The following is a 17,309-nucleotide window of genomic DNA, read 5'->3' on the forward strand; positions in this document are numbered from 1 at the left end:
ATCAGTAGAAGTAGAGCAGAAGTTCCTAATCCCTGGGCTGTGGTCCACTCCCAGGCCTTGAGCTGTTCAGAACTGGGCTGTAGAAGTGGCAGTTGAGTGTGCACCTGAGCACAATGGGCAAAGTGCATGTGCACATTCCATTTGTGTGAGTGGCAGGCATGCATACCCACCGCTCACATGAAACTATTGCCTCTTTTCCCCTCCCCCAATCCACAAAGCCAGAAAGGTTGGGGAATTTTGTAGTACAGCACTGATGTGTAAAATGTATATTATATTTCCTTACTTGCATGATTAAAATGAGCCATGTATTTTGAAATATAAAGACATACTATGTCTAATATATTATGTAGTTATTCTGTCAAAAAAAATCCAGGATAAAACAAATTCTCTCTTCTTTCTGCTTGCTAAAGCTTAGGAAAGTTCTGCTAGACATCAAGGACATCTATTTTTAAACAATTCCTTTTTTTATCTGTGTGATTTGTTTTGTCTGCTTTGCCTTTAGTCTAATAGATATATGCAAAATAAAACGTAGAACCCAAACTTCTATCACTGTAAATACATAAAGGTTTTAAAAAGTTAAAAAATATATTTTAACTGAGCTCTCTTTAATTCATTTCCATACCTGACATTGGTTCTAGTTAATTATGATGCTTTTCAAGACAAACTGCTCACACAGACCTGTTGTAATATAGAGTGTTATCATGGCTGAAGAGCAAGATTTGGATCAAAAGACTTGGGTGGAAGTTGAAGAGAACTTTATACAGGTAGTCCTCGACTTGCAACCATTCATTTAGTGAAGATACAACATCACAGAAAAAGTGATTTATGACTGTTTTTCATACTTACAACTATTGCAGAATCCCCCATGATCACATGATGGTTGTAGTATTTAAAATCATGTGATCATCAAAATCAGTGGGGGAAACAGATTCACTTAACCAAATTCATCACCATATTACTAACTTAACAACTGCAGTGATTCCCTTAGCAACTGTGGAAGAATAGGTTATAAAATGGAGCAAAACTCACATTAACAACTGTCCTGTGTTTAGCAATAGAAATTTTGGACTCAATTGTGGTTGCAAATAGAGAACAACCTGTATAATCCACTGAGATCTCTAACAAAAGGGGAAGATGCATGCAATTAATAGTAACTGCAAATCTTCATCTTCACCATGCTTTTAGCATATTTAAAACATCTGTTAATTTAAAAGGAAATAAAGAGGAGGCTGCCATATTGATAAACTCTAGTCTCCAATATTTTACTGCCAAGATTCTCTATGGAAATCAAGTAGGGTCCTTCCATTTTATTACAGATGCTGAACTCGTTGCCTTCTAAGTGTCCTTATAAGACAAAAAAAGAATAAAGATACAGGTAACTTTTGGATTACATCAGCAATTCAGAACATGCAGCGATGGTCAAAACTTCAAGGACTGGTCGTAAGTACCACTTGTGCAGTTCTATTGTAACTTTGGTCACTGAAGAAATGGTCATAACCTGAGGACTATCTGTAAACAGGGGAAGTACGATACATTCTGAAGCAAGGTGGGTTTATAGGAGGGTAGGTAATATTTGTTATATTGGTCTTTGCAGTTTAATCCATTTTTTAAGGGACCCAGTTTTGTGAAAAGGAAAGCATCTCTCCCAGCTACTCCTGAGAGAGTGATACAATATGTTCCTAATTTAAATGCTCTGCTTGAAGCACTGTGATAAATTTCTTCACTCCCTCTCTCTCTATAATTCAGATACACAATGTGGGAAGCCTGGCTTAAACTAAAATTTACTGTACAATAAAAAAATCAGTGAGCCCTACTTCTTTCACAGTTCTAGTCACATCTAACAAAGTTTAAGAAAAAAACTATTTCACTTTCAACCATTCAACATAGTACTTTCAGAAGAAATAGCATTCTACAGTAGGAAACACAAAGAAGATGAATGAAAGCTGCAGCCCTATATACATTTGTTTATAAATAACCTTGAACTCAGTGAGGCTTGCTTGTTACACAAGGTTAGGCGATAAGTCATAATGAAAAATTTTGAAACAAGACTCCTGAAACCATGTCACCAATGGCAACCAGCCTTCCCTTGATATGCCTCCTATGAATTTTCAGCTAACTGAAAAATAGTCAGAGAGATTATTATTTTTTCTTGCTTTATACTTATAGTGTAGGGAAAGTGAAGATATCTGACATCTCTAAAATTGGTCAAAATAGATTTCCTACTTTCTGGAAATTGTAACATTAAAAAGAAATAAAATAAGAGTGATAACCATTAATAAAAAGGCAGAGTTTACAATCTCCCAATTTTTCTGTTTTTGTATCCATCAATCCAGGTTAGATATTTAACATATATAATTAACATGTCAAATATGCCATCTGGCTAAATTCTGGAATTGCAAAAACTTGGAGGAAACAAAATCATTTTCAAAAAATAGTTACAGTGAAAAAGACAACAAGTAATTGCACTACTGTTTTCTAACAAAACCCACACAATTTTTTCTGTTCCTATTTTTATTACCACTTAAGCCATCAACCAAAAATGAATTGCATAGATTCCTTATTTGTACTAAAGAAGTTCCTCAAAGACATTGTTGCCATAATTTCTTGTGATGTTTTATATTTATTTGCAAATGTTGTACTGATATCCCAAAATGCAAAATTCCCATAGATGAATTACACAAATCTTATTTATCTCTGAAGATTTGCATGGCAAGTTAATAATACAATGCATTAGAGCCGCATTTACAACACTACTTTGAACATGTTAGATTATTGTAATGGTCATTCTTATAAACTCTTCTATAAATAAGATTCTGGAATAATTGATTCAGTCAACAGCATGTATAATTGTCATAAAAATATTAAACTTTTCTTTATGAATTGGTCAATATTGATAATTAAAAAAACCAACCAATTTTTTAAAAAAAGAATACTGTCTATCATCTTTGTAGCTATTAACTCATATTAAAGAAAGAAGAAAATAGATCATAACAATATTCTCCTACATTCTTTGAACACTCATTGTAGTTCAGGCTGGAATTCAGTATTACAATCCTATGTGAATTTTTAAAAAAATTGTGCAACGCTATGGTGTAGAACAGAAGTGTCAAACTCGCAGACTGTGAGCCAGATGCAACACACGTTGGCCATGCCCACCCCCAGTTTAGTGAAGGGGGGGAAGTCACGATATGTCACGTGACAACGTGAGTTTGACATCCCTGGTGTAGAATAAGAGCTAAAACAGAAATTGATATATTTCCATTAATACTTATCAGAACTTCTTGAGCATAATTCATATAGTAATACTTTCTTACAATTTTTTGTAGTCTTTTGCCCTTTTTTTTGCCAAACATTGATAGGAGCCATGTGGAACAATGGTTAGAATGCAGTATTGCAGGCTAACTCTGCCCACAACCAGGAGTTCAATCCTGACTGAGTCATGGTTGACTCAGCCTTCTATCCTTCTGAGGTCAATAAAATGAGGACCCAGATTGGGGCACGATGATGACATTGTAAACTGCTCAGCGAGTGCTGTAAAGCACTGTGGAATGGTATATAAGTCCAAGCACTATTGCTATTGCCATATGTCTGAAGAAAACTCTAAGCTATGGATCTGCAAGGATCCTTCTAAATTTAAATTTTAGATTTTATTTTTGTTAGATGCAAGCAAGCACTGTACCTGTACTGTATTTTCTGCTGAGCGTTGAACTTTAAGTAACCCTGTTCTCTGAAAAAATGTGATTGTGGTGCTTCTTTTAGTCTAAACATCTGAGAAGAACTTTTCAAATGTATTTATATTGGTTTCCCTTTTTTCCTTCTCTTTTCATAAAAGATATGACTTACCTTTTCCATTCTGCCATGCTGTATACCATGATAAACTGAGGAAAGATGTGATGAAAATCAATGCAGTGGCCACAGTTCCATTTCGGAGCCTCATCTCATTTCAACATCACACTGTTTAGATTTGACCAAGGTTCCACATTCAAATGTTGTGGCTTAAAGACCAGATATTCCAATGAATGTTGCTTAGCCAGTAGTAGATAGTTGCCCAGTCACTCCTAATCATTGTAAAGCTGGCAACGACATTGTATTACTGAAGATTTTGTTGTTGTAGAATGGAGTTCTTTAATCTGTTCAATCTGTTATGTTCTGTGAACAAACAACAGTAATTTCAGAGTGAGGCCATACGTGAGATATCAATAGTAAATCAAATGCAGTATATTACTTTTAAGAGACCAAACTCTGAATAATCACCTATTTGGATTCTTGGTCCTGCCAAAAATTTACTCAATTGCTCATATCAGTATATGTTGGCAGTAGTAAATGCCAGTAGTATCCATTAAAGTTATAATCCTCACTATTCTCCTCACACAATGCCTCAGATGTTGCCTCAAGTGATCATGGAGACTGGAGGGCACTGAGTCTCAGTCCCTTTTACCACACTAGTACTTACATTGGCTTTATGTTCAGAGGCAGCATCTGATTGGGCCAGCTTGCTACTAGCATAACAAAAGAGGGTTTTTTTGTTAACTGCATGATGCACAGCTGCATTTTAGGAGGCAAGTCTCCATGATCACTTGAGGCAACATCTGATTGGACCAGCTTACTGACAAGGGTTTTTTAAAGGTTGGTTTGGTTTTTTTGAATATGCAATGAATAGCCAGATCATCAACAGAACAGCTGCAGAAATACGTTTGGGGGGAATCGCCCCAGAACTTATGCCCCATGATCTAATCTTAACATCACTTGGATATCCTCAAACATAATATTTTCTCTTATCCTGAAGACTGCATTTTTCCCCCTTTTCCTAAGGGTCTGAATTATTTCTTAATGGTAAGTTTTAGATTTTAATATGGCAAAGTAAATAAACCACTTTGAACACTTGCATTTTACTCAGAAAGGGATAGTATCTAAATTGTGAATTTCATTATTTTGTAAACATTCACACTTCTGCAGTCTAAATTGTTGTTTAAATGTTCATTTAAGTATGACTATGATGCTTTAGCATTTTGCCAGCTATTCAGAGCAAAATTTGTTATGTAAACACAATATTGAGACCTCCTAATAAGTTATTAATTTCAATTTTAAATAGGGCTATGGGGAAACAGTCATGAAAAATAAAATGAACATGAGAGTCCAGTACAGGTAAAGTAACTAACATATTTTCTGTCCAAGTGCATTAATGTGGTAATGAAGGGCTTCAGTAAACACAAATATACATGCCTTCCTCATGACACAGTTCCCAACCTATTGCTTAATACTCCTATGTTACACTATTTTGCACTTTGTGGGGGGACATTCCTTACCCCCATCCCAAGGAAATGTTTCATTTGAAGAACCCTTGAAAAACTCAGGTGGCTTCTATTCTCTCCTAGAGGACAATCCTTCTATAGATGAGATCCAATCAGTTCAAGCTTTCCGTTAACTTTTTCACTGTTTCATTTCTACTTTTCATGAAGTCAAATTGCCATATCCTGCAGCCAGCCAAATTTCTCCTACCCACTCATTTCTTTTAGACTGAGAAGGGCCATGAATTATCATTTCCCAGCATTCAGCCAGGCTGCTCTGGTTACAAATGGTTTATGTTGTGCTTATAGAGGACTGAGAGGGAAAGGACAGAAACCCTTAGCTTTCATTTTATTTCCGTGGATGAGAAATTGGTTGTGCGAGTAGAAACTGCCCTTGCTATCTTCTTAAGTCTTTTTAAAGTCTTCCAAATAGCAAGAGTACAAAGGGAGGACACAGAGTTTTACAGGTAGGCCAGTTTTGGAAAAATCACAGTGGCGTCTGCCCATTGGTATACACGCAAGCTCACACACATGAAAGGAAATCAGTAATGTTACAGGAAGATATCCATAACGTATTTCCTTTTTGTGCTAATATAGAAAAGGGCCAGGGAATATTTGGAAACGTTCTTAAAGAAAAGAAGATTTTCAGAAAATAATATTAGACTGACTCAATGCAAAAATAATTAAAGTTAGCTCCTATTGAAGTTAATAGAATAATATTTAATTCACACTGCATTTGCTCCCATATCATCCATAATTAATCAGGATCCAATCTGCAAATCGTCTAGGCCAGTTCCCTACCGAGTGTAGCCTACAAAAAATAAAAATAAACATAAGGACCTAGCCAAATGCAAAAAAGATTAGGAAAGGTCTAAGATTAACTTGCAGCCTAATTTTAAAAGCTTGAAGAAAAAGATATACAAAAACTCCAGATATATTGATATATTCCAGGAATAAAATCTGTGTCTATGTAATGAGCAGTTAGCTTATTCAAATATCTGTTTTCTGTTATGAATCTCCTCAGCAATTCTAAGCCAACTGCGATTCATCCATACTGGCATTACTTTATTTGAAGAAGGTGTTTATTATTGTAATTATCAAAAGATGTGGTCTAGTTGATTCTGCTATGTGACTGTACAGAGGTATAGTAAAACATCATTTTTGCCAAACAAAAACAGAATTTGTCAGTAACAGTAACAAAAAAGAAATGCCAGATGGTTCCAAGGAGCATATATTAATAACATCACTATTTATGACACTACAGTAAAAAATAACATCACCAGTTTTGAAAACATGCTATTTCTCACAAACTAGGGATGATCCTTTGCAGTGTTACACCTCTCCACCATGAAGGTGCATCAGTAAATACTATGACATTAATGAAAAGTATAACCCTAATAAGGCTTAGCACAATTAGGTTCTACTAGGAGCTTTTCACTACTGGGAGCTTCTCCCAGAAAACGTTTGATTTTATAGTGGTTTTCCCAGAACTGTATTTTTGTTGCCTCGTAAAACTATTTCTGCATTAATACAGAAGGTTTAAAAATCATTTAAATGGCAAAAATGGAATTGATAGCTTAACTCTCACTAGGAGCTAGAATTTGGAAACCAATAAAGCAAAATATTTGTAGCTCAGGGTTGAAAAAAGGGGTCCTTTCTGCTCTCCTTGCCTCCTTGCAGTGCAGCATTGATGATGTTACCTATTTGGGTAATGAAACACCTGCAAGAAAACAACCAAGCTCAGAGAGCACCAAGGACCTTGCAGAATTTTGAGAGCCATCACCCATCCCACCAGCAAATCAAGATGGTCTTCTTCTGGAAATCCCAGTTCTTCCATGGAGCAGTTCCTCTTTGTAGTTGCAGATGGAGAAGACCATGGTCCAAGTCATTTTCAGCACTTGAGCAGCCATTTTTCTAAACTGCCTCCCCCTACCATCAATTCCTTCAACATTCTCTAGGCTGTGCCTGCAACCTATTTCAGTTCTAATTTCATTTACAGGTTTGAAAAGCTGTCTTTTTTAATAAGCAAAGAAGGAAACAAAATGAGTGCGGGAGGAAGTTAATGTAGCTCTAATGCTGGTAACATCATTTATGCCAGAATGATTCATACTTAAGTTGCTCTGTCCATTTTTTTTGTACTTCAAAATCCTTAAATAGAACATAATAAATAATCTGCAAAGAATGTGAGCTTGAGTATGTCAAAAACTGACAATAAAATTGAATAAAATACAAACCAGCTCCAGGGAAAATAAACTATCAAGATTATTAAACCATTAAATAAATGTCTATGACCAATAGAGGCTGCAAATCTAGTCCTGGTTGGGGCATAACTATTACACTTATGGTTGGCAAAATAAAGGATGAACTGTTTTTTTTCCTCCAACTAGATTTTACTCTTACAGTTCAATTAGGCGATTTATAGTAATTGTATTTTTGCTTTGTTTTTAAACTTCTCTAGTTATTTTATTTGTCCCTTAAATATAATTAAATGGGTATATACAGCAAACATGCAGGGAGTTATTAAGCAAACACTAGTTTTAATATATCTTTTTTAAAATTCTGACTGTAATATTTACAGGGCAAGGAATATATTTTTCCATAAATACATATCTAGCCACATAGCAAGAGATGCATAATATTTTAACTCAATGGTGTTAATAGTATTGGAAAAAATTCAAAGGAGTCTGATAGCAATTTTTCTGATTACCAAATTTTATCGAAAGACATATGCTTTCAAGAACTGCAACTCCATCTGTTCAATAATGTATGCCTTTTAACAAAACTTAGTCAAAAAAAGTGCTACCAGAATCCTGATTTTTTTTTTACCACTATCGCTGTCTTCTTAGAAGGTCAGTAGTGCTGAAGTTTGTCTTTCATGTATTTAAGCTTTTCTCCCTCTTCCTACAAACCCTCTCCACCATCACCACCCTGAAAATAATATACCAGATTTTTTTTTCAGAGTCGGCATCAGAATTTCATTTTTTTAATGTGTGCCAGTGTGTTCATAGAAAAAAAATGACAATAAAGGTTATCTTATCCTATTATAAAGACTAAAAGTATTCCAAATACATATAATGCACAAGAGTTTTTATGTAAACAAGATCCAATTATTCAGGATAATTTAGTAAGACTACTGAATTCAATAGGGTCCAAATAAAGTTTAGAACTGCCGTCTAAAGTAGCATTTGAGTGGAATGGAAAGTGTAGCACGAGAACAATGTAACAGAGACTTGCGTTTAATATCCTTACTGCAAGACAAGCCATTCTGACTGAGCGTTTTGTGGTTACATCTCCACTAGAGCTACCAGGAAGGAATGTGTTGGATTCTCAAATGCAAACAGCCCCAATTCTGGTGGCTTTCCTCTTTTTACATATCAATATATAGCCAGTCTTTAAAGTGTCTTTAAAAAACCTGATACTGCTCATATCTTTATTCATAGGTATGTGTGTGTCTGTTATATATAATGTCAGAATAAATTTATACTTTAATAAACTGCATACTCCTACAAGAAAGTTAATACAAAACCTTGATGATCAAAGAGAGGATTCAGAATATTTTAAGATATGGGATCAATTTTACCATTGGTTAGAAAAATGATATAGATAATTGACAATTATGTAAGAAAATGATATAATTAGAAAACTGTACTTGTGAAAAAATGGTAGTAGATTAAATTGAAACGAAGAAAGAAAAAACAACAAAAAGATGGAGCCATGAAGAAAACACCGAGATGTCACACAGAAGAAATGACTGATCTATTAAATGTTTGTTTGTTTATAAAATAAAAATCTTTTTTTTAAAAAAAGAACGTTAATACAATATAGACATCAGTAACTATTTTATATATAGTGCATTCAGACCCCATTCACTTTTGTCAATTTTGTTATGCTGCCGCCTGTTCTACCATTCTATAGTTGTTGAAAATCATTTTTTTCATTAATCTACATTCAGTAACCCATAATAACAAAGTGAAAACAGAATTTTAGAAATGTCTGTAAATTTATTAAAAAGAAAAAACTGAAATATTACACTGGCATAAGTATTCAGACGCTTTGCAACAACACATGAAATTTAGCTCAGGTGCCTCCCAGTTCTCTTGATCGTTGTTGAATGTTTCAACATCTTGATTGGAATTGACATGTCGTAAATTAAACTGATTGGACATGATTTGGAAAGGTACGCACCTTTCTATAGAAGGTCTCACAGCTGAAAATGCATACTGTAGCAGAGCAAAATCCATGAGGTTAAAGGAACTGCCTGCAGAGCTCAAAGACATAATTATTGCAAAGCACAGATCTGGGGAAGGTTACAATAAAATTTCTACTGCACTGAAGGTTTCTAAGAGCACAGTGGCCTCCATAATTCTCAAATGGAAGAAGTTTGACACAACCAGGACTCTTCCAAGAGCTGGTCACCCAGTCAAAATGAGCAACTGTGGGAGAAGGGCCTTAGTAAGAGAGGTGACCAAGAACCCAATGCTCACTCTGGCTGAGCTCCAGAGATCCTATGTGGAGATGGGACAGAGATCCAGAAGGATAACCATCACTGCAGCTCTCCACTGATCTGGGCTTTATGGCACAGTAGCTAGACAGAAACCTCTCCTCAGTGCAAAATACACAAAAGCCCACTTGGAGTTTGCAAAAAAAAGCACCCAAAGGACTCTCAGACTGTGAGGAACAAGATTCTCTGGTTTGATGAAACCAAGATTGAACAGTTTTGCCTCAATTCTAAACATTATGTCTGGAGGAAACCAGACACTTTATAACCTGCCCAATATCCTCCCAATAGTGAAGCATGGTGGTGGCAGCATCATGCTGGGGGGCGGGGGGTTTCAACAGCAGGGACTGGGAGACTGATCAGGATTGAGGGAAAACTGAATGGAGCAAAGTACAGGGTTACCCTCAGTGAAAACTTATTCCACAGCGCTCAGAACCTCAGACTGAGCCGAAAGTTCACTTTCCAACACGACAACAATCCTAAGCACACAGCCAAGACAACACATGGGTGGCTTAGGTATAACTCTGTGAATGTCCTAAAATGGCCCAGCCAGAGCCCTGACTTGAATCCTGTTGAACATCTCTGGAGGGACCTGAAAATGGTTGTCCACCGATGGTCGCCATCCAACCTGACTGAGCTTGATTGGATTTACAAAGAAGAATGGCAGAAAATTCCCCCAATCCAGGTGTGCAAAGCTTGTTGCGTCATACCCCAAAAGATTTGAAGCTGTAATTGCTGCCAAAGGTGCTTCAACAAGGTACTGAATGAAGGGCCTGAATACTTATGCCAATGTGATATTTCAGTTGTTTTCTTTTTAATAAATTTACAGACATTTCTAAAATTCAGTTTTCACTTTGTCATTATGGGGGTAGTGAGTGTAGATTAATGAGAAAAAATGAATTTCAACATCTGTAGAATCGGGCTGCAGCACAACAAAATTGACAAAAGTGAAGGGGGTCTGAATACTTTCTGAATGCACTGTATGTAAAAGTGTCACTCTGTGTATATAAATAAAAAGATATGGTATCTAAAGGGGAATAGAGGAGCAAGTGACATTGCGCACTTCACAATATCACACAAATGACCTAGTTTTGAAATTTTTGTGACATCACTACATGCCTAGGAATACTGGCCTTTGACAAAGAGACCATATTGCTATTCAAATTGTTTATGCCACTATCTACCTCTTTCTGTTACTATTATTAAAGTAATAATAGTAGAATAAAGTTGTGGTTAATTTAATAAGTTAAATTAAATAAAATGAATACAACATAAGCACTAGAAAAATTATACAGACATACCTATAAAAAATTGCCAGTGTGGTCTATTAGGATTGGGGACTTACAAAATTTACAGGGTAACTGAGCTAATTATCCAGGATATATAATTAAATGCAAGAAATAGAGAGCTTTAGCACAGTGAGATGGACAACTAACATTTTCAGACAGTGTAATCAAGAAAAGCAATGAATAGCTTAAGTCTTGTTTTAAATAAATCCTTTTAGCTACTTTGTTTTAGATGAAAATGCAGAGCAAAAATAATCCAAAATAAATCCTGGGCACATAATACTCAAATATTTTTCCATTAAATGGCTTTACTCTCTTTACACTGATTTGAAGTTTTTCTCTCTTACAACTTACAGAAAGTGACTCTCTTAACCACACCTATTTCTTCACGTCTTTCCGTACCCAAGAACTTAATATAGCCGCTTTTTTGCGTGTAAATCCATTTCGATTTTCCACACTTTCCACAAATTTTATACAGTTCCACAGCAACATCCTCTGCTTGTGTGTAAAGGGGAAGGGAGTGACAGCCCACAGACCGACTGCCGTTTCCCAGCCTACACACCCTCCACCCATGCGATGCCACAAAAATATCTCCCCACAACCACCCACCTTTGGGGGGTGGAGGGTGAAGTCCCAAATGTCACAGCGTCGGAAACGCGGCAGGCTCGGCGCCCGTCCGCCTTTTCTCCGAGGCACAGCTATGGGGAGGACAACAGTCCCACGACACGCAAGTTTCCCGCGCGCCCTCACCGGCCAGCACAGGCACGCAGCTCCCACTTATAACCTCCGACCGTCCTCCCACCACTTTCTTCCCGTCTTCTTCTCTTTCCTACCTGTATCTATCCGAACGCGTGAAAGAAATAATAATAATAAAAAAAAAAATCCGAGCTGCCGCAGTGAGCGGTCCATTTACTCCCAAAACCGACCCGCGGACGTTCTCACGGCGTGCCCGAAGACGCTGCGGCGGCCGGGAGTACCACCCGGCCTGTAGCCCCCACCCCCGCCCCTCTTTCTCTCGGTCCCTCCTATCTGCCACCCGCCCCGATTGCAACCATCACTCGAGGCTGTCATTCGGGGCAGATGCCCGGCAAGCTTCTCTCCGACCTCCGCCAAAATCATTCCAAGGCCTCGGTAGACAGCATCTCTTCCCCCCCTCCCTCCCTCAGGTGAATGCGTCTCTTCCTCCCCCCCCACCCCAGATCAGAGCCCGGAGTAGAAACAGCTACATCGGGACGCTACTCCGTCCTCTCCTTCACGACGCTCACCTTGGACTGCAGAATCGCCGCTCCTGCACCGCTCTTGCACGCAGTTGCGACGGAACCCCAGCTCGCCGTTAACGCCGCCGTCACCCGAGTGAGGTTGCCTTCTGGATGCCGTGCAGAAGATAAAAAAACCCCTCCCAGGGCAATAGTTGACTTCGGGCACCACGAGCCTCCCCGGCTAGGCTGGGAGTACCCGCCTCCCTTCACTTACTCGCACTGCCATTGGCCAAGACGAGCCGCATAAGTCACCAATTAACAATCTTTGCTTGAATGGTCCTTTGCAACCGATGGTCTGCGAAGGTGTCAGTCCCCTACTCGGGCCTTATATACAAGTCTCGCGAGCTTTGTTTTCCTTTCGGTGGAGGTGCGGGGTTGTAGAAAATAAGTGGCTGTGCGAGTGATGAGTGCTGCGTTCGCTTGCTGTTGCTCTCACGTAAAGGTGCCTAAGACGGTACTGTTTCCAGCAGATCACAGCGATAGCAATCGGATAGCTGCTAGTAAGGACGGCTGAACATCCTTGATCTTATCTGAACTGCGGGTTGCTTTCTCTTTTTCATCCGTCCTTACCCAATACTTTGACCTCTGTGTTGAAAAAAATTGTAATCTTACCCAAGAAAGACGGGAAAAAACCCGACACTTCTGCTTTCAAGTTCTCTGGGCCAAATACCGGTAGCGGGCGATTAGTTCTGGTAAACGGGTTGTTTGAAAAACCTGTTTGAATCTAAAATAATGAATAGAAATAGAATGTAAGAAAATCGTATAATAAAGATTTTATCTTACAACAACAATAAAAAAAACTAAGCTCCTTGGAAAAGGCTCTAATACTGGACAGGTGGAAGGACAGAAAAGGGGACGACCAGCAGCCACTTGGATGGATTCAGTGATGGTGGGGATGAGTGCAACATTGGAAGACCTGGAATATCAGATTAGCATTAGCTCATTGTGAAGAAAATCTATGTGGTTGCTAGAAGTCGAAAACAACTTGATGACATACTGTTTAAAACTTTTCTTTAGCCAATTTATAGCTTCTATATTGCCTAAAGGCACACATAGCTATTCTTATAAGCATTTCTTAATTTTTTAAAAAAGTTCTGTCTGTACAGAAGCCAAAGGAAAAGTGGAAAGATTAGGAGCAGAAGACACTACTGAACCTTTCCCTATTAAACTTCAGAGGATAATTAGAACTGCAGAAAAAACAATTGCTACCAACCTACCTTCCATTGAGGATCTGTATACTGCATGAATCAAAAAGAGGGCTCTGAAAATATTTACAGATCCCTCATATCCTGGACATAAACTGTTTCAACTCCTACCCTCAAAATGACGCTATAGAGCACTGCACACCAGAACAACTAGACACAAGAACAGTTTTTTCCCGAACGCCATCACTCTTCTAAACAAATAATTCCCTCAACACTGTCAAACTATTTATTAAATCTGCACTACTTTAATCTTCTCATTGTTCCTATCACCCATCTCCTTCCACTTATGACTGGAACTTTGTTGCTTGTGCCCTTACTATTTATACTGATACTGTTTCCTGATTGCTTATTTGTAGCCTATGACTATCATTACACATTGTACCTTATGATTCTTGATGAATGTATCTTTTCTTTTATTATTTTTATTATTTACATTTACATTTATATCCCGCCCTTCTCCGAAGACTCAGGGCAGCTTACAGTATGTACACTGAAAGCATATGCACCAACATAAATTCCTTGTGTGTCCAATCACACTTGGCCAATAAAAAATTCTATTCTATTCTATTCTATTCTATTCTATTCTATTCTATTCTATTCTATTCTATTCTATTCTATTCTATTCTCCCTGTCCCTATTTCTACCATACAGCAGCAGCATCATGGCCAAACAGCCTCCATCTTGCCCCTTAGTTACAGGATATTGTCTAGACTCATCCCCTAGGGCAGGGATCCCAAACTGTCTATCTTTAGTTGCAGTTGTTCTACCTTTCCTTATTGCAGTCGCTAGACATTAATGAGGAATTTGCCAATCCTTTAAAATTCAGGTGTATAGCGGCCCAGGATCTAGTCAGTTCCAGAAATCCTACCCTATAGATATTACCTGATTGCTGAGTCATTGCCCGCTCCCCTTCCCTACTCTGAAGCTATTTCTGTTTTGATATCCTCCTGTGTTTCTTTTACACTATTTTAATTTGGAAAGACAGTCAATGGCTATTTGCGAGGAACAGATATATTGATCTAGAGTGTCCTGAAATCAGTCTTACACCATTTGTACTGTTCTGTTCCATGTTCTTGCTGCTAACAGTGATGTGCAAGAGATAAGATCAAAGGAGAAAGAGAGAAGCAGACAAGCCTGTCAAGATGATACCACTTGGCAATGGCTTGGAATGAATGCAACAGAGGTAGGACAGGGAGTAGCAATGGGAACAACTTTTATGTCAACATTGTTTTATGGTAACTAAGGGAGAAATGGGCAGCACTTTAGAACAGAATAGGATTTTATTGGCCAAGTGTGACTAGACACACAAGGAATTTGTCTTGGTGCATATGCTCTCAGTGTAGATAAAAGAAAAGATACCTTCATCAAGGTATAACACTTAAGACGCTGGTGAGTCACAACCTTCAGCTCTAGTCAATGCGTGGATTTGCCTGATACAAAGAGAGACACCAGCTCTTGCTGCCTTTTATATCCTGTGGGGTGTGGCTCCATGACTCAGCACTTCCTAGGCCTGCCCCTCCCCTGCTTCTGTTGTTCCCTTCTCTCCTGCCTATGAAACCTGGGATTGAGCCAAGCCTGATTGCTGTCCGCTGGGTCTGCAGGCGTGGCCTGGGTGGGGGGAAGAGTCAGGGGAAGGAGGCCTCATTATCTCTTTCACTTGGCCTGCTTCTGGCTCCTGGAGCTGATCCAGGGAGGCCGGTGCTTCCGAGGTAAGTCCTGATGGCCCTTCCCCCTCACTATCCAAGTCACTTTCTGGCAGCAGGCCCGGCTCCGAGTCACTTTCTGGCAGCAGGCCCAGCTCCAAGGCACTTTCGGGTATGGGGCCAGGTTTGGGGGCGGGAGCCACAACAATATATATGCTTATATATTCTATAGTTATTTCATGCTTATGCTTATATATACTGTGTGACAAAAATAAATAAAAAAGAAATAATTACCCTCTTAAGTTTGTGTCTGTCTTGTTGGGTTGCAGAACCAAACCAGACAATTATAGAGGAGCAGATAACAGACTCAGTAATTCCTCTGTAGAACTGTATCAGCAGCGCCTTCGGCACTTTGAGCTTTCTGAGTTGGTGCAGAAAGAACATTCTTTTTTGTGCTTTTTTGATGAAGTTTTTGATGTTAGGTGTCCATTTTAGATCTTGCAATATGGTAGAACCTAGAAATTTGAAGTCTCTACTGTTGATACTGTGTTGTCTACTATTGTAAGGGGTGGAAGTACGGAAGGGTTTCTCCTAAAGTCTACCACCATTTCTACATTTTCAGTGTGTTCAGTTCCAGATTGTTCCGGTCACACCACGAAGCTAGTTATTCAACTTCCCATCTGTATCCGGATTCATCATTGTCTCGAATGAGATCGATCACTATTGTGTCATCTGCAAATTTCAGCAGGTAACTGAAGATGGATCGTTAGAGATGCAGTCATTGGTATATTGAGGAAAGAGAAGTGGGGAAAGCACACAGCCTTGGGGGGGGGGGCGGGTGGCTGTGCTAATTGTACAGATATCTGATGTGATTCTGCTTAGCTTCACCTGCTGCTTCCTGTTTGTTAGAAAGCTTATGATCCACTTACAAGTGTGTTCAGGACCTCTAGCTGATTTAGCTTAGTTAGAAGAGTGTCTGGAATGATGGTATTGAATGTTGAACAAAAGTCTACTAAGAGGACCCTTGCGTAGGTCTTTGGAGATTCAAGTTGTTGTAGGATGTAGTGCAGAGCCATATTAACAGCATCATCTGTTGATCTGTTTGCTTGGTATGCAAATTGCAAGGGGTCTAACAGCTGATCCGTGATGGTTTTCAGGTGAGACAGCATTAGCCTTTCAAAGTTTTCATGACTACAGATGTTAGAGCAACTGGTCTGTAATCATTCAGTTCTTTGATGGTGTTTGAGTTCTCTTCGGCACTGGGATGATAGTAGAGCATTTGAAGCAAGAAGGAACATAGCACATCTCTAGCGATTTATTGAAGATTCCAGTAAAGATGGGGGGCAATTGGTCAGCAAATACTTTTAAGCAAGAAGGAGTTATCTTGTCTGAGCCTGGAGCTTTTCCTGGCTTTTGTCTGTGAAATAAGTCTTGCACTTCCTTTTCTAGACTTCTTTGTGAAATATTGTGAAAGAGGACAATTATTTGTACTTTACTGATAAGCATCCTGTCTCAAGATTCAGAACTGTTTGTATGACCAGCTCTGGCTTTTTTCCTAAAATATATTTTTTAGATACAAGTATACTTGATTTCAGTAGGAGTTATTTTGAAGTGGGCTGTAATTAGATTTACAATCTTACAGAGGCCTAGAAACTAGGAAACCATTCAAGTCCCACCTTAGCAATGAAAAACCGGCTATGTGACTTTGGACCAGTCAGTCTCTTTCAGCCCATCTCACCCCACCAAGTTACTATTGTGGGGAAAATAGGAGGAGAAAAGAGTATTAGGTCTGTTTGAGTTATTTATAAAATTAATAAACATGGGACAAACAAATCGAATAAATAAAAATAAAATGGCTGGATGGCTGTGGCCTAATGATATATATCAGGGGTGTCAAAGTCGATTTCATTGAGGGCCGCATCAAGGTTGTGTTTAACCTTGGGGGATGGGTGGGTGTGGCCGCAGGGGGCATGGCCATCTTGACTTCACTCGTGTCACTGGTGGCCCGAGTGCTCTGCCAGCAAAAACGGAGCTTGGGTGGCTGCGACGGCTTCCTGCCGAAGAGCTGTATGCGAGCTCCATTTTCGCTAGCAGAGGGTTGCAGGAGACCATTGCAGCCACCCAAGCTTT

General features: G+C 38.7%; 1 protein-coding gene across 1 annotated transcript in view; it reads right to left on the reverse strand.

Moving 5' to 3' along the window:
- MGAT4A (alpha-1,3-mannosyl-glycoprotein 4-beta-N-acetylglucosaminyltransferase A) overlaps positions 1-12,828 on the reverse strand; it is a 74,431-nt gene extending 61,603 nt beyond the window's left edge. Inside the window, exons 1-2 of the mRNA XM_058186429.1 lie at positions 12,338-12,828; positions 3,844-4,149 (exon numbers count right to left, since the gene is read on the reverse strand). Coding sequence (XP_058042412.1) covers positions 3,844-3,937 — 94 coding nt within the window. The 5' untranslated portion in view covers positions 3,938-4,149; positions 12,338-12,828. The remainder of the gene's footprint in view (positions 1-3,843; positions 4,150-12,337) is intronic.
- Positions 12,829-17,309: the final 4,481 nt, after the last annotated feature.

The sequence above is a fragment of the Ahaetulla prasina genome, chromosome 5 (assembly GCF_028640845.1).
Source record: "Ahaetulla prasina isolate Xishuangbanna chromosome 5, ASM2864084v1, whole genome shotgun sequence".
Classification (NCBI taxonomy): Eukaryota; Metazoa; Chordata; class Lepidosauria; order Squamata; family Colubridae; genus Ahaetulla; species Ahaetulla prasina.